Below are 18441 nucleotides of genomic sequence, written 5' to 3'. Positions count from 1 at the left end.
GAACAAACTATACACATATCCTATATTGGATATTAACATCCAATAGTGTAAATCGCGGCAGCAGCTTCAGGTTGGTAGTCCAAGGCATTGTTGTTTATCTTTACTTCCGGGGTTCTTCCCACCTGAGCCTCGCTTTCAATTTCAAAATGGCGGCTGCGTGAAATCAGCGTATAGCCACAAGATGTAAACGATATGTGTGATTACAGGATTTTAGTGTGAAAATCTTTTGAAAAACTTTCTGTAAAGAGCTACATACAATTTTACAACTTTGTTGCCATAACAACATGTAAAAAAAAATATTTAAACCGCTTTACAGCTCAAATAATGCATACGTTTTAAACATGAGCCTGGTGAACTTGTTTGGGCAGGAGCATTGTCTTGTTGAAAAATTACATCTGATCATTCCTCTTCAGATAACAACTTTTCAATTTTGGGAAGCAAGCCATTCTGCAATATTCTGCTGTACTCCAAAGCATTAAATGACTTTTCACGGGGAAGTAGCTCACCAATACCAGCAGCTAAAAAGGCTCCCCACACAATGACACTCTTCCTCCATGCTTCACTGTGGTAGAGATGCATTTATTATTATATTTCTCAGCAGATTTTCGAAGACGCCGCTCTGGATCATCATTTCTTTGTGATTCATCACCCCACACACAACTTCCCTTATTCTGCCAAAAACTTCATTCTGTCTTTGATGTTTTTCTGAGACAGCAATGGCTTTTTAAGTAATGCATTTGATAACATTTTTAGCAAATTTCCTGACCAATAATTTGTGGTTAAGAGACAATTAAAAGCTCTGTGTTTAGGAATGTAGAGGAGTCAACGCTGTAGTTGCCGAAGTCAGAGCCAGTCTGCGGATTTTGGGGAGTCAGAGTTGACCGTTTTCAAAGAAATCCTGTAGTGTATGATGGGAAGAGTCTGTTTGTTTTTTTAGCTTCAGACTATGAATCCATCCAGTTGAAGAATATCAAACATGCTTGATATTTTGGGCCGATTTTAGAACAAGCATTGTTTTCATTTGTCATGCTTTAGTTTATTGTGTTCGGAGTGACTTTAAACAAATTCGGCAATGCTGCACTATAGTGTTTTAAAAATCTGTTCAGATGTTAAGTCATGTACATTCCAACCTTTAATGTAAGTGCTTCTATAAATTTGTAAGCTTCACATTTCTGCTTTTAAATATAGGACACATTTACTTATCACTTGTTTAAAAAACTGCTCTTCTTCACCTTCATTTATAAAGCGCTTTTTAACAGTATAGATTGTTTCAAAGCAGCTTTACAGTTATAATAGAAATTACTGTAACAGATTGTTTAGGCTTTACAACAGCATTAGGATGAAGTAATTTCAGCTAAAGTTAGTTTTGATTGATTCACTTCCGTTGAGAAGATCATTAGTTATTAACTTAGGGGCCGCTTACACGTCACCGTTCTAACAGAAAAACTTAACGCGCTCCGGCCGCCCATCCGCACAAACTTCGAAATTCGAGTTTCAATCTCTCCTTTATCCAAGGTTTTTTTTTTTTTTTTTTTTTACATATGTGTGCAACAGACTACTAGTTTTCACAACTCTTAAACAGGGAAATTGGCCAATATTGAATGTAAGCCATCGAGACTCTGTAAATATGAATGGGAGGGTGCTGGCCTGGTTCAAGGCCACCATGTCTCATTCATGGGCTAAATTGTGTCATCCTGTCAGAGAGATGGTATATACAGAGTCCAAGTTGTAAAAAGCATGTAAAACACACCCCCTGTCTTCATTTTGACAGATGAGGTGTTAGATAAACACTTCAGCCCTTACAATCTATACAAACACCCTTCTAAACACATTTCTTTCTGGAGGATTGACAATGCTTTCCACCCACACAGATTCTGTAGATCCTGCGCCCTCCTCTCTGCCTTTATTCTCTTGTTGGAGGTATGTTGAGTTCTCCAAGTGCAAGTCCTTGAAGGGCAGGAATGCATGTGATGTTTATACCTCACAAGGTCTACTGATGGTATTCAATGTCAATCTTAGATGGCAGAAACAGTTTGCAACAGCTTGTTTAAAACTGGAAAGTGAGTTATTAATTATAGATTATTACACACAAATTATTAAATAATTTTAAAATAATTTAATTCAACATTGCATGTTATATTTGTGCGGAAGGCACTACCACCACAAGGAAATTAACTTGAACTCTGTGTTTGTTTTGGTTCATTATCCCGTTTTATGATTCCTGATGAATGTTGCCTTAGAATATCAACACAAATAGACCAAACAAAGATGTGATTGCCTTTTACGGCACTATAAAGGCATTAGATAAGCCACCAACAATACTACACACGCACTTTCAAAGCATGTATTGTTTGTGTATATAGGCAGACAATTAAAAATTCATGTAAACACCCTCAAACCTCAAACGTCAATATGATCAAGAGAACGTCTCTGTACAAGTTTTAGAAGCCTAATTCGATAGAGAACTGACCTTGACCTATATTTCTTATTGGATTTTTAAAGGCATAAATTGAAAGTACTTGTCACAGTAAAGGATGCAAAGAGATATGATTGGTTTGCATATGATCTCTGAACATCTCTTTGTGTGTTTCTATGGCGAGAGATTTATTTCAAATTATGTGTTGTGTTGCTGTGCTCTAAATGGCATGAAGGGTTTATGGGGAAGAGATTATGTCCTCCTCTGAGAGAGGCTCGTTTTCACAGGACCTGTGGGGGTTTTATTTGCTGAGTGATGATAGCAGTAATTACCTTTCTACCCCTGGGTCACATCTCTTATCCTGACACAGCAAGCCAGTGTGCTGACAAAGTCCCTCTGTAAGTGCATATACCTTTTATGCTTTGACTATGTTAAATGGAAAACCACATACTTATAATACATATTGGTTTGTGACTTACTATTCAGAAGTTTGGTTTCAGATTTTTTTAAAAGAAGAAATTAATTATTTTATCAGCAAATGTATTAAATTGATCAAAAGTGACAGTAAAGACATTGCATGTAATGTTACAAAATATTTCAATTTCAAATAAATGCTTTCTATTCACCAAAGAATCCTGAAAAACAAATTATCACAGTGTCCACAAAAATATTAATCAGCAGCACAACTGTTCTCAACATTGATAATGATAAAAAAAGGTTCTTGAGCACCAAATCAGCATATTGGAATGATGAAGGATAATGTGACACTGAAGACTATGCTGAAGTAAGGATCCTGAAAATTAAGCTTTTTCCAGCACATAAATAAATGACATTTTAAAATATATTCAAATAGAATACAGTTTTTTTTTTAAATTGTAACAATGTTTCACAATTTGTAGTATTATTTATCAAATAAATGCAGCCTTGGTGAGCATGATGAGACCTTTCAAAAACATTTAAAAAGTCTTACCTACCCCAAATTTAAACGGAAAAGTATATAGCTTCAAATCTGAGCCATGTGGATTCAATCAAAATTACACTTAATCACATTATTTAATATAATCACAAATAAGACTTTAAAATAAAACTATTTCAGTATTTATGTTATACATATTATATAAGTTATATACTATTTGTTTTTTTCTAAAATGGTTTAAGCATATTCTGACAATACAGTATTTGTTTCTTCTCAAGCATTTCATTGCAAAAAAAGAGAAATACAATATTTGTCTTTTTCAACTCTGTTACGCTGTTAAAGCACACAGCACTGTTTTGTGAAAGTGGACTTTTTCCCAACATGTGCGGCTGTGTGCAGTTATGTGTAACTTTGTTAACTGTAAGTTAAAAGTTAGCAATAAGCATTTTCTGAAAAAATCAGGAAATATCATATAAAGCAAGCAAGTTTAAGTTGTTTCTCTGATTCCTTACAATGCAACCTCCCATTAGACAGCTTCTACATGACTAAAATTGACTGAAAACAGCCCTTGAGGAGAATACACTAGTTTGCACAGCATATGGTTTGGCTGCAATGTTATTTAAGGTTAAGTGACAAATTGTAAATTGATATATATATATATATATATTATTAGACTCCGTTTAGTGAGAGCAAAAGTAGCTTGCATTTAGTGTTGAAATAATGGTTATTATCTGGCCTGGTAAACACACACTGTTGACTTAAACCAAAAAGGTGAAGTTGTACAATTCAGCTTTAATAGTGAAGCAAAGAATACGCTGCAAAATAAATTAGATATAAAACATGACAAGCACATATTTTGATTTGTTCAACATATCACCATATGTTGCATAATTCTACATAAAACAGATCAAGTTCCTTTAGTGTCTTGTACTTTGAACCTGACAAAGTAGATTGCCATTGCCAGGACATTGTTTCTATCTCTCTCTTTACTGAATATTTCTGTCGAGAACAACGTTCGAAGGCTAGGCTTCAGGTCAGAATCTAAAACCTTTGTTATACATTGGTAGAGACAAACACTGTCGAAACACAGAGTAAAAAGTATTTTAACATTGAGGCTGTTTCAGGAAAAAAAGAGCAAACAAAAAAGTTATTTTATGTGCTATATTGAGTTAATGGTTCTTTATGTTGGCCATACACTGTTGTTCCTAATTTAAATAAATTCACAGAGCTGGGCATTTAGTTGATTTGCTCTGAGAATAGGATGTGTATGGTCTTTGGTTTATTATGTGTAAGTTATATAGTTCTAGACTCTAATATGGCAACTGGAATGCGGCCCATTGCTCTGGGGATCACGTGTTACGAATGTTGGCTTAGTGCAAATTTACATTACTTTTCATCAACATTCAGAATGTTTAGGTGGAAAAATAATATATAATAATAATATAATAAAGTGATTAGTAATAATAATAATAATAATGTAGTTTGGCTCCAGCAACTGGTCAAACTAATTTTTGTTCAAGTATTTCTCATAAGAAGAATGAAATAAAAACAACTACTTCTTTAAATATGAACTAAAAAAAAAAGGTTTTTTTGTGTGTGTGTGTGTGTGTGTGTGTGTGTGTGTGTGTGTGTGTGTGTGTGTGTGTGTGTGTGTGTGTGTGTGTGTGTGTGTGTGTGTGTGTGTGTGTGAGAAAAGGGATGACAATAAAAACAATAAACAAAAGCTAACAAGACAAATAATGATAAAAAAAGAAGAACATCCAGTAATAATACTTGACTTGCATAGAGTTGCATGTTTTTTCAGCTTCTCAGAATATACAATTCCACACTTCAAAATAAGTCTCTTTATTGCAGTGCAGAGAATCAGGGCTGACACTTTTGACCTATGCACCCGTTCCCTCTCAGTCTCTGTCTCTCTTCATTAAAAAAAATATATTATGCTTTATTCTCCTCCTTCATTTTTATGTGAAAGTGCCACGAAGACCGCTCCAATAATTAGTCCTATTAGAATGGTCTGCAAACAAATAGATTGCCCGAGTTGGCAGCTCAGAAGTTTGTGGGTGAACACAGATCGCCAATCCTCTGATATGTGCTTTGTACCAACATTTGAGTGTTTGTTGGGAGTTCATGGCATTTTATGAGCAGCCACACTCCTCCACTATCATGTTCTGGATGTCTTTCTTAATGATCTTCTGCTCCTCGTTGTAGTAGAGCATGGACATGGCCCGTAGGCGCGTAGGCACGCAGCACGACTTGATGTTGGTAAAGGGGCTGTACCCGCGCATCCGATAGTGATTGATGACGGTGGAATGGAAGGAGAGGGCAGAGCCTGTGATGCTGGCCACATGGCTGGGACAGTCCCCCTCGCAGTAGTTAGCGTGATATCCAGACGGAGCGATGATCCAGTCGCTCCACCCGATGTCCTTAAAGTTGACGTAGAACTGCCGTTTACAGCAGATGCGGATTTTGCCGTCGCACTCCAAGCCGCGCTTGCTGCGCCGGTGCTGGTGCTCCTCGGCTGGCTTGAGCACGACCATGAGGAAGGGTCGGTGAGATTGTTCTCTCTCCTTGCCCTTGTTCCCCTCTGCAGGCACCAGGATGGGCACGGCACCAGCTTCGGCACACAATGGACAGGAGACACGGAGACTGAGCAAACTGCTGTCCCCGTCCAGCAGAGTCTGGACCATGCGGGGCACGGGTAGCGTGTGCCAGCCGCTGCGTCGTGTGTCCACAGTCTTCTCGGAAACCACCAGTTCCTGGGGTCCGTTGGTAGAGCCTGGATCGACTTTGCCATGCTGCAGGAGCTGAAGGGACACCTTCGCCTTCCCTCTGCTGCCTTTGGCAACCTTAAGAAACAGCCACACATTGGCCTGCTCCACCACGGACAGAGTGTTGCCCTCCTTAGAAATGTCAAATATCATGATGTCAGAGGCATCTCCTGTGAATGAAAGGCATGAGGCAATTGGTTAGTTTTGTATACATGGTTTATTATGCTGTAAAACTTGATCAGTTTATTAATGACACTCTCTGTTTGAGCCACCAGATGAGATACTGCTTAACAGAATCAGAGTACATAATGCCTGCTGTACTAAATTGTTTCTGTCTTTCTGTGAGAAAGGATATGTAATCTCCACCATCTGCAGTCCTTCGTCAACACCTAGACTCGGTCCATTTAAAACATTTCCTGCTCCTAAAATCCTGGCACTCCATTTGTGTACATAAAGCATGTATGTTATGACAAGGGCCTTCCCTATAACGTGCACATGACTGTCTGCTAAATGCCAGCTCAGCATCAGTAACCACTGCTGATTTACAGACTCAAGATTACAGACTCTCTTAAATGACTCTCTGCCAACCCCTCCTCAACAGGACAGCTATTAATTCAACTGTTTAGTCAACATGTCCACATTCAAAAAATCCTGTGATCTGATATAAAGGATCGTTAGCGTAGCTTCGAAAACACCTTTTCTAGAACTCAATCTTTTATAATGCTTGTCAATGTGACACTGAGATATCTATCTAGACCAATACAGTGGCAGGTTTACCATTACTCTGTCATCTCACATGACACTATATAATAGTGAGCTATGAAACTAAAGAAGGGTCAATTCAGTCATTTCACATAAGTCTAGACCATTTTTTTATTGTTTGTCTATGTATACATGTGCTAGACTGAAGTCTTTGACCATTGTGATGAGTCTCGCTGTTTTTTTCTCCAGCATCTCGCGCCATGAGCTCTGTGTTTTTAATTCGCCTTTTCAACACCTTTCATCTAGCTGCTTTTGAACACGAGAGCAGGCCCTTATTCATTTGTGCTGTGATTGCCATGCTATTAAGAAAATCTGCCTGGATGAATGACTATTTAAAGCTCATGAAAGCTCTCTGAGTAACTTTACTGGACTGTCTGTTCTCTTCATTGTATCTCACATTGTCAGAAAACTCCCACGAAACACTGAATGGACTTAACACATAACAGGAAGAACTATTTTTAAAGCTTGAAGTGTGTAGTTTGGATGGGTAAATACTTTGTCCTATTCCAATTTGATATGCAGATACAACCATAACCGTTGATTCATCCCCTCAAATATAAACACTGAGGCTCTGTGGCGCTTTCAAAAGATCTTTGTCGACTCAACCAATGGCATGAGTTTAGGGCGAGTTGTTGGGAACAAATGGTGTTTCACCTTTAAACTGAAATGAAAGCCAATATTCCCTTACTCTGGATTAAGTTGTCAAACAGATCAGTGAACAATGCAGTGCCACCATACAAATGTGAATCTGTTTGAAGTTTCCGTTATGCTCCCATTTAACCGGTTACTTTATCAGTTGGAACACCTTTTTAATTCTGCTTTGAGAGTTGTTGGAAATTCTGGCAAGTAATGAAAAATCTAGAATACAGCTCATTAATTGCAGGTTAATGGGAATGAACAATGTTTTCCCATAAACATTGTAGAAATACTGCAGATGTTTTCTGAGAAAGAAACAGCACAGGACTCGTTTTTATTTGCAGATGAATGTGTCTCTCTCGCTCTTTCTCTCTCTGCGTGTCGTTATCCAGCCTGATCTCTTATCAGAACACCTCTTAACTCGAACAAGAGCCGCAGTGTGTGACCAAGTATAAAGAGTTGGCCTCCCTTTCCATATTAAAAGGCAACTGCTCTTTTGCCACTGTCATTTGTTTCCTGAGCCAGTCTTTCACTGTAGTTGTGTTGTCTTTCTTGTAGGTTTAAAAAAACGCCACGTGTCTCTGGGGTGACAGGGTCTGGGTGAGGAGGACAATTCAGAAGCATGTCAGTGGTACTGCAGATTTGGGGCAAAGGTCAACTGTGCCCTCTGTCACGTAACTCACACTGATTTATTCCTCTTATTTGGACACTTATCATATTGTCTCTATTCTTTATCTGTTTTATATGTTGAAAGTTTGCTATAGTTGTGTCTGTGCACTAAAATATCAAGGACAAGATTGTTTTGAAAATATCAGAGTTGCATTTAAATCATTTGGGTATAATCTGCTTTTGGCTCAATTAGCGTAGTTGAGCATGTAGAGTATCAAAGAAAAGATTGTTTACTTAGTTACATTCATGCAGTGGGTCTTTAAATAAATTAAACACTGCCAAAAGACTTGAGATCTCTCAGTAAACACTTTCTGATAATATCTGGACTAAAAAAGCCGCCTTTTACTTTTGCTTTACTTTTTCTTTTGCCTTTATCAACACTAAACCAGATACCTGTTAATACCTAAATTATTAAACTGAAAGCATCAGACACTACAGATGAAAAACAGAGTCACCTACTTCCTGTCAAACTGAAGCAGTTTAAAAATATAGAATTAGATATTGCATTGAGTTTGACATTTGTGTGAAGGATGAAAATAGAATCATATAAAATGATAGAGAAAAAATAAAGAAATAAGAGACTGTTTAGATGAATGCACATATGTCCTGCTACAAACAGACCAAACTTTCACAAATTATTTTGTTTTCTTTTCTTAAAAAAACTATTTAAAACTAAGTATTTTAAATAGTAAATTATTCCTCGGTTTTCAGCATCATTGATGCGCATCGAGTCACATGATCGTTCCGAAATCACTCTAATATGCTGATTTGAAGAAACATCTTTTATTATTATCAATGTCGAAAACAGTTGTGCTGCTTAATATTTTAGTGGAAACCATAATATATTTTTCAGAATTTCTTTGATGAATAGACGGTTTAAAAGGACAGCGTCAGACTATTCAAAATTGATGTCAGTCAGATCATTGAATTACTTTAGAAATAGACTCAAAGTCAATTGCTTTTGTGTTAGATAAAAAACAGCATCCACCCAAAACTGGTGTTAACAAGAAGCCTCTCTGTAGTTGGATATATTGTTGTACCAGAATATCACAGTCCCTGATCACTACAACAATCACCTGATGACCGCAGCACAAAACATATTCTTCACATAACCAAGTGTTATCTTGCATTTACCAATAATACAGTCTTGCACTGCTTTGTCCTGTAAAACACACAAAGATATCACCTATCTGTCCTCTAATAATGAAGCCTCAGGTATGAATTATCAGGAGACAGGGTTGACACAGGGGTCAGAACAGGAAATAAATAGTTAAGAAACATCCCTCAGAGTAAACCTCAAGAAACTTTAAGACCTGCTGAAATGCACTGTCAACTACTAAGCAGTTTCAGGAAGCTGCTCAGAGAGAGGCAACAAGCCAAGCTAACCACACCAGATCAGCAAAACTTTCCGAGATCCAGATCATCCATATGTGTGAAGAACACAATTATTAACGTGAATTCCTTCAGTGTGTCAGTCTTGCTCTTATACCTTCAGACCTTTGTGAGTGAATCACAACTGCTATAACCATTGATCCTTTTCAGAATACCTGGCACTGAAATGTCAGTAAAGGGATAGTTCACCCAAAAAACACCATTTAAGGCCTGTTCACAACAAGGACGATAACTATAAAGATATCTTATTTTGTGTACCACAAAGAAAATAATGTCATACAAGTTTGGAACAACATGAGGGTGAGTAAATGACTGAATTTTCATTTTTGGTTAAACTTTATAATGTTTTTTTTTCTTGCATTTCAAACTTTTGATGAGTCCCTGTTTCTCAGACTCATCCAATCTCTCCGTTTCATGAAGATACTTTCAAAGAGACCCCGACCATTCCACACACCAACAGAGCAGCCCAGAGTAATTACTGGGCCCCATATTTTGATGAATGGAGCAATTATGGCCAGCTAACAGCCCTGTGGGTTTTGTATTGGATCGAACCACCCCATTCCTCTCCCCCACTCCCCGGAGCATCATTAACACCCCTGCAATCTCATTAAGGCTCTAAGGGGCCTTTTTTAATCTTAGGTTCATTCAAAAGGTCTATTTATAGCATCAAGGCATTATGCACGTTTATGTAAGCAAATGGGCGCAATAGACAGTGCCGTCAAATGTTTGCTGGCTCCTTGCCCTAAATGATGATAGCTGCAATTAAAGAGCTGCGGACATCGTCCCATTAAGCCTGTGCAGGACTGTTGGTGGTCAATCTGTATATAAGAATCAGATGGGACCGCCAATCCACATCATGGCTGGTGCTGGTCTAAAGATAGGTCAGCCTTGTTATCTTTAGAAACACTGCTATATTGTTTTTGCAATAAAACAAAACCCTGATGCCATGAGATTGGGCCGCTTAAACCACCCGCTTCCGTACCCCATTCAGACAAATGTTGTTAGCTTTTTTTTACAGCAGCTTCATGCTGATTTGTGGATCAGTGACATTGTTATAAATAAGTCATGAGGAACCAATTAAAAATGGAATGTAATTGTGGATCTTCCCATCCCAGACTTAGTCTATTGAACCAACTAGGACGTAGTGTTTGTTAAATACGGCTCCAAAAGCGTATTTAATAAGGAAGAGCATTGTTTGTGCCATTTTTGTTTTGTGTTTCCCAAACACTCGTAAAAAATGAATGGCTGTCTATTGGCTACTCTATCATTAGACGAACGACACAACATGAATAGCATATCATCAGGTCAGCAGACACATATTTTAGAGACAAAAAGCTCAACATTAGATTTAATATGAGCTGCATGACATTTACAATGAGTGATACTGTGTGAAAAAGACCTCCACATGAGTGTGAAAGGCACAGTTCACCAATAATGAAAATTCTGCTCTCATGTCATTCTAACACAAAAAGACTTTTGAAGAACATTTGGGATCCAAACAACACTGGACCTCGGTAACATTCTTCAAAATATTTTTTGTCCTGTGCAGACAACAAAGTCATACAGGTTTAGAACAACATTAGGGTGAGCAAATGATGACAGAATTTACATTTTCGGTAGACTATCCCTTTAAGTAGACTTTAAGTGAATACTTGACATAGTTTGGATGCATAGCAAGATAAAGCGTTAATTCTGATACTAAATCGCTGTCTCTTCTGTGTCCTTTTGCTTGACAGAACTGAAGATGTTTAAGTGGCTACATTGAATAGCTGTTAATAGGGGCATCATTTCCTCATTTCATTTCAGTAGCACGGCACAGAGAGCGCACAGTCAGAGTGTGAATACTCCACAGCTGCAGCGCATGTGTTCCCCTTAAGATGACTCTCACTCCTGCAGATCTCTGCTAACACCTACCTGAGTGCTTTTTAAAAGCACTCCTTTAAAACAGTAGTCTGAATGGAGCCATTTGTGGTGACATCCACTCTACATCATATAATACTGTAATCTTAAAAATGGAAACCCGCAAATGGACAGTCTTGAGTGTGAATTATGTGAAACTTGAACAATTCAAAACTGAAAATTACCAAAAAAATCATACTTTTTATCCATTTCACCTCATAATGGAGGCGTGGATTTAGATAAAACAGTCCGACTTTATAATAACACTCATTAATGCAATATTAAACATTATATAATGCTTAACAGATCAATTTGAATTCAATTATATTCAATGTTTGGGTTATACCTTACAACAGGTTCAGTTTCGAACTAGTAAATGCATTAGGTATCACGAAAAAAAGCATTTCTTATGCTCTCCAAGGCTGCATTTATTTGATCAAAAATAAAGTAAAAACAGTAATATTGTGAAATATTATTACAAATTAAATATGTTTAAAAAAATTCATTCATTCTGTGATGGCAAAGCTGTATTTTCAGCATAATTACTCCAGTCTTATCAGTCACATGATCCTTCAGAAATCATTCTAATATCCTGATTGGATGCATAAGAAACATTTCGTATTATTATCAATGTTGAAAACAGTTGTGCTGCTTAATATTTTAGTGGAAACCATGATCCATTTTTCAGAATTAAAAAATAAAGAGTAGGCTAAATCCTGCACATGATTTACTAATTCGTTCCCTCGAATTTACTATTTTGTTCCCTTGATTTGCTATATCGTGTGCATGATTTATAAATCGAGGGAACAAATTAGTAAATTGTGCACACAATTTACTTTTTCTTGCATGTCATGTGTGGGGCTCTGTAGAAAACAGTTGTGCTGCTTAATATTCTTGTGTAAATGGTGATGGTTCAGGATTCTTTGGTGAATAGAAAGATCAATGAATAGCTTTTTTTTACATTTATAAAATGTATTCAAGCATTTATTAAATTTAAATCTTTTCTAACATTATAAACGGTTTCACTGTCACGTGGTATTATCAATATGCATCCTTGATGAAAAAAAGTCTTTAAAAAAAAAATCTTATTAGAAATGTTTCAATGGTATCATTGTTTCCACAAAAATGTTAAGCAGCAAAAACTCTTTTGAAAATTGATAGTTATAATAAGAAATGTTTCTTGAGCAGCAAATCAGCATATTAGAATGATTTCTGGATCATGTGACTCTGAAGACTGGAGTAATGATGCTGAAAATTCAGCTTTACCATCACAGGAATAAATTACAGTGTAAAATGTATTAAAATTGAAAACAATTATTTTAATTTGTAATAATACTTCACAATATTACTGTTTTTACTGTATTTTGATCAAATAAATGGTGAGCATAAGAGACTTCCTTCAAAAACATTAAAAATGTTAATGTTTCTAAACTTTTGACAGGTATATATTAATTAAATTTGTGTTCCCAAGGTTTTAAATCACAGCAATTCATTGCATGTCACAGTTTCTCCACTGTCTAGCCCAACAGGTGAGAGTTAATCACTTAGCACCACATTAACATGTCATCACATATCCTCACAAGGCACTGAAGCATCCCTCACCTGGCTCCGCAAAGGTGATGATCTCAAAGGGCTGCTCCTCAGGTTGCTCTCGTTCCCCCAACCCTCCTCCGTCTTCCTCTATCTCCACCGTGCCATCCTCACCCACCCGTCCCACGTGTAGCTTGCGGATGGCGTTGAGCAAGGCGGCGCGGGGCACCGGGTGTGTGACATTGGGCCGGGTGTTCAGATGCAGCATGTTGAGGATGTGCCTCTTGACCGCCTCCACCATGTCGGTCTGCTCCTCCGGGTCCTTCTGCCTCTGGGCTAGAGCGCAGGACGGGCAGGGGGTCACGGGATCATCTTGCTGCCCCGCACCTTGAGAGCCGCTCTCGGCCGGCGTGGGCGAGCAGCCCCCTGACAAACAGCCGGAGAGCAGCAGCACCCCAGTCACGAGCGTGAGAGAGGACATCCTGAGTGACGGCAGACACGCAGCTCGGTCCTGTTCTGCTCCGCTGCCAAGATCAGTCACTGGGCTGGCTTGTTTGTCAAATCGATACGGAAAGTGGGAGCCAGTCCAAAATAATCCTTATCTGAATGGAGCGGTCATGGTGATTAAAAGTTGAAGAGGGCTGAAGGAAGCGCTGCTGGTGCTCTCTCTGGGCTCGTCCTGCAGGTTGATGAGCTCCGGGTCGGTGTCCGTGCAGCTGAGCTCTGGAGAAACCTGACGATGCACTGCTGCCCGTGCCGGAGTTGAATGGTTGAGTGGAAAGTGGGCAGGGTTAGACAGTTCTCTGACTCTTTCTTCAGCACTCTCTCCCTCTCTGGCTTCTCAGTGTTTGTCCCCTCTCTCTTTCTCTCTCTGTAATTATACCTTCCTCCTCTTCATCCCTCCCTCTCACTTTATTACAATCTTTCTCACTACTGACTCACTGACTTTTTCATCTCCCTCCCTCCCTCTCGTTCACTCTCTTCAGTGACTCCTCCAGTAACATGTACCATTTTTTTTTTTCCTCCGGAGAATCTAAGTTGCTCTCTCTCTCTTTTTTCCACCAATCATTCATCTCTCCAGCCATCAATCCGTCGGCACCTGTTGTGCAGGCTGGCTAACTGTGTGGAATAATGTCATGAGGAGGGAAAAGTCGAGGGTTCAACGTGATTATCATGGCTATCTGTGTGCATAACATACGTGTAAACACACCGAGCGACTCATTCATGCTCAGTTAGGCGCACACACAGCATACGGACTCACTTTTCATAGAAAAAGACATGGGAAGGTAATGAGGCTCTTCTTCTACATCAATTGAGCATTGAAAATGGCAAAACTGTTATATTTAATAAATCATTCAGTCAGGACTAACATTTATAAGAATTAAGAATTTCTATAAACACATTGCTGCCAATGTAAATAAACCTAGAATCCTACATCAATCTTTTTTTATTTTATTAAAATCTTATTATTATTTATACTATTATTATTTTATTATTCTATAACATCATAGTGATGCATGGCAGTGACATCACTCGACTCCCTCTTGTGGTTGTAACACGTGCATTCTCTATCATTTAAAATGATCTTAAGCAGTTATCCCACAATACAGTAAACTAGGCAACAAAAAACCCCCAGAACAATTAAGAGAAAAAACCCAGAAGGTGATTTAGCACAGGAATGTTCATGACTGCAGAACAGACATACCGCAGCGTTTCTCCAGATGTTTGTGGAGTTCAGACCTCGCGCCTCCAGAGACCAATGAGGGCTGTTAGTCGACCACGATGTGTGTATGTCAGACAGATGCACGCTGGTCCATACATGTGTCTGCTTGAGCTGGAGCGCATCTCACCTTTCATTCCTTGGCTCCTACATGTGAACAAACATTACTCAGAGAACAACTCTCTCCCTCCTGAGCTTCACTTTTAAAAAAACTCAATCATGATGGCTGTAGGTGAAAGTCAAAGTCAGGTGAGCAATGGCAACCTTATGAACCACACATACACTATCATTCAAAGTTTGCAGTTGGTAAAAATGTCTAAAATGTTTTTGAAAGAAGTATCTTATGCTCACCGATTTATTTGATCAAAAATACAATAAAAACAGTGATATTGTGAAATCTGTCTCTCATTACTCTCACAAAGGAAGATATTTTAAAGAATGTGTGTAACCAAACAGTTTTCCCATACTATGAAAGTCAATCGTGCCCCACCACAACTGTTTTGTTATACTGACATTCTTCAAAATATCTTCCTTTGTGTTCAGCAGAAAAAAAGAAATTCACACAGGTTTGGAACAAATTGAGGGTGTGAGTAAATGATGACATAATTTTCATTTTTGGGTGAACTATCCCTTTAAAGAGAGAGTTCAACCAAAAACCAAATATCTATTCCTGGTCTTGTTAACACTTAGAAAGGAACACAACACTCCAACAGATCCTTCTCAACTCTTAAACACTTATTCTTAGCATTGCCACATGTTCGCCTGGGCAGCGTGTGTGGTGAGTTTGCTATTTCTGAAGGTTCCCATAAGGTGGTGTCATCACACATCCTACTGCCTGCCATGCCTCCTCTCTCTATAGATGACACATAGAGGGACTCTGGGAATGAGTAAGACAGGCTTCATCATCTGTGCATTCTCACGTGTTTCTACTTCTATATCATTTTACAAATGCGTATATCATTCCTTCGATAACTTTAATCAAACCCAGAGGCCTTTTTTGTTCTTTCCTCATCTGGAATTCATAAGACAAATATGACAACTATTCTCCGAAAGTTGTTAAAAATGGCTCTTTGCTGTAGTATTCATGCTCGTGTTATGGTATGGTGTCATAACTATGAGTCTGATGATGTAAGAGGATGTAAGGAGTTGGTGTGTGTGTGAGTTTTGGCAGGATAGTCCTCACCCACTACTACACTTCTGTATTAGTCAGGCCTCGCTGAGTGACGCTGTGGTACTGATGGTAGGCGGGATCCCTCGCTCTTTCTCTTCATCACTCTACCTGCTTCACCAGACGCTGATCATCACCAATGAATCACCTGCAGTCATGTTTGCAACTTTCACTGCCAACTGCCTCTGCATCTCCTGAAGCAATCACGTTTTTACATGTGTCCGTGAGAGATTCTCTGTCAGAAAGAGTAACAGTTAGTTTTCCTCAAACTTCCTAAAGTCCTTGTAAACTAGCTGCGCAATGCAAACAGCCAGTCATTTTAGAGATTATACTAGATAGTCGTATAACACGTGTATACTAAAGGTTTCGGTTTAATAAGTTGTTTGTTTTTGAAAGAAATTAATACTTTTACTCAGCAAGGATGCATAAAATTGATCAAAAATGACAGTAAAGACATTTAGTGTCACTAAAGATTCCCATTTCAAATAAATGCTGTTCCACGGTTTCCACAAAAATGTCCAACAGTCCAAAATTGATAATTATATTAAATGTTTCTTGAGCACCATATTAGAATGATTTCTCAAGGATCATGTGACACTGAAGACTGGAGTATGAAAAAAGGCTTCTTTCCAAAAACTTTTAAAAGGTATTGTAGATAGAAAAATAACTTTGTCTCAGAAAAGTATACTTATCTATACCTACCTTATAAACATAATGCCTATACAAACAGTGTGGTGTCATGTAGCCTACATGGTAAAGGTAATGGTTAAAACAAAAAACAAAAAAAACACACCTCGATTAGAAGATATTTTGAAGAATGTTTCAAATGTTTTTGTCGATACAATATAAGTCAATGAGGTCCAAACGCAACATTGGACCCCATTGACTTTCGTTGTATCGACAAAAACATTCTTCTTTATATTGTGTTCCACAGAAGAAGAAACATTTTTTAGAACGACATTAGGGCGAGTAAATGACGGCAGAATTTTTATTTTGGGTGATCTATCCCCTTTGTGTAATTTCTGTGGCACATTACAGAATTGCAAAAATAATGACTTCAAACACTTCTGATTATATTTTTAAAAACAATACTGGTGCAGAAATTACACATTTCACTTTCAAGGAGGATGATTTGACCTGACCAGGAAATGGTACAGGCGAGGTCTGCTAAATTGAACACACAGAATGTTCAATTGTCCAGGTAAGATCATTGCAAACAGTATAATATCATCCAGCTCACCCCTCACATACATATAGACAAGGACAAATGTCTCAAATGGTGACATAAAAGGTCCTTCGACTTTGTAAAGCTCTTCCAGTATGATTTTGACTCCAGCAGTTCCCACTTTCCCGAGGCGAGATGCTAATCTATGCAGGTGATGTCACAGTGTGGGGAAGACTTTCATTTAGTGCTGAATCAGAGGAGACAGCGAGGGAAGCCTCATGTTTGCTTGGTCTAAATGTGGACATCCTCCCCGGCAGGCGAGCGGCTGATTCATACTGATGTTTAAACGGAGCGCTCCAGTTAGTTACGCCATTGGAAGTGGGCTGTGGTGTATTTTTGAACGCTTATCACGAACACTCATCACGAACGCTCGTGTGAATACAAATTTGAAACCCATGCTTTCTTTGAAAACATTACCAGATTCCCATGAGGGTGCTGTAATTGTTGAGAAAAACAATAATCCATATTTGCTTCCAGCAACAGTTCAAAACAAAGAGTGGAATTTCTCCTCGTTAAAATCTCCAGACAAACAAAATGACGAGAGTGCCATCGGCCCCTAAAAGGAAATGTGTAGGAGCCAAATTACTCCTTTTTTTCAAACTTCAGTTGACAAATTACAGAATCGTTCGAAAAAAATGGTGGTTCAGAAGCACTTTAGCTCATTAGGTCACTGGATACATAAACGACAGAAACTAGAAAGCTTTTTAATTGTTTTTAGTATAAATTTGTTCTAATTTGATTCTGTCACTCTTGTGATTCTGACTGTATTTGTTATGTAAATCAGTGTTTTTGTAGTATTATTTATATACTAGTATAGTGTTTCTTTATTATTTATATTTATTTTTGAAGTTGTAAATAAAAGATTATTTTTTTAATGTAAATTATAATAAAAAAAGTTTCATCTGGTTATCACAAACAACCAGTTGATAAAACAGCCATCATCACTGCAACAATTTCCAGTTCATTTCAGATCCACATAACTAAAAAAATACCTTCAGTGAGGAAGTCAGTTGTGAACTCATGAACGAGTCAAACGTTAACTAATGAGTGAGGGCTGTTTTTGTGAATCTTTTTGGCTGAGTCAACAAAAATAACCTTTTCATAAGAGCTATTTTCAAAGCTTACCTACTCATCAGTGCAAACTTGATTTGTTTTATTTTTGTTGCTGTCTGAAGCCGTGGATCTGTGCATCTCCCAGCAATTTGAAGTCCATGTCTCAAACAAAACAAGTCATTTCATGCCACGCATAGAGTTATCAAGAACTAAACAAAAATAATTGATAGTTTATGTAGATTTATTCAGGTTATTGAATATGTTCAAAACCTTTTTCACAAAACAAA

At 38.0% G+C, this 18441-nt stretch overlaps 2 protein-coding genes across 2 annotated transcripts in view; one reads left to right on the top strand and one right to left on the bottom strand.

The window, feature by feature from the left end:
- Window positions 1-4921: 4921 nt before the first annotated feature.
- Window positions 4922-14105, bottom strand: inhbab (inhibin subunit beta Ab). Its single transcript, XM_056235579.1, has 2 exons — window positions 13061-14105; window positions 4922-6270 (listed from the first exon to the last, which is right to left on the bottom strand). Exons 1-2 carry the CDS (start codon window positions 13467-13469, stop codon window positions 5468-5470), a joined length of 1212 nt encoding a protein of 403 aa, XP_056091554.1. The 5' UTR covers window positions 13470-14105; the 3' UTR covers window positions 4922-5467.
- plcd1b (phospholipase C, delta 1b) overlaps window positions 8068-18441 on the top strand; it is a 39367-nt gene continuing 28993 nt past the window's right edge. Inside the window, exon 1 of the mRNA XM_056235578.1 lies at window positions 8068-8129. The gene's annotated coding sequence lies outside the window, so the exon portion shown is untranslated. The remainder of the gene's footprint in view (window positions 8130-18441) is intronic.

Source organism: Rhinichthys klamathensis, unplaced genomic scaffold (genome assembly GCF_029890125.1).
Source record: "Rhinichthys klamathensis goyatoka isolate OS25496 unplaced genomic scaffold, OSU_Roscu_1.1 h1tg000422l_1, whole genome shotgun sequence".
NCBI lineage: Eukaryota > Metazoa > Chordata > Actinopteri > Cypriniformes > Leuciscidae > Rhinichthys > Rhinichthys klamathensis.
This window is presented reverse-complemented; position numbering and strand designations above follow the sequence as displayed.

Excerpts from the sequence above, each read along its gene's own strand:
- inhbab (XM_056235579.1), bottom strand. The coding sequence starts at position 13,469 with ATGTCCTCTCTCACGCTCGTGACTGGGGTGCTGCTGCTCTCCGGCTGT. Across the intron at positions 6,271-13,060 it reads CATCACCTTTGCGGAGCCAG|GAGATGCCTCTGACATCATG; the intron begins GTGAGGGATGCT and ends TTTCATTCACAG.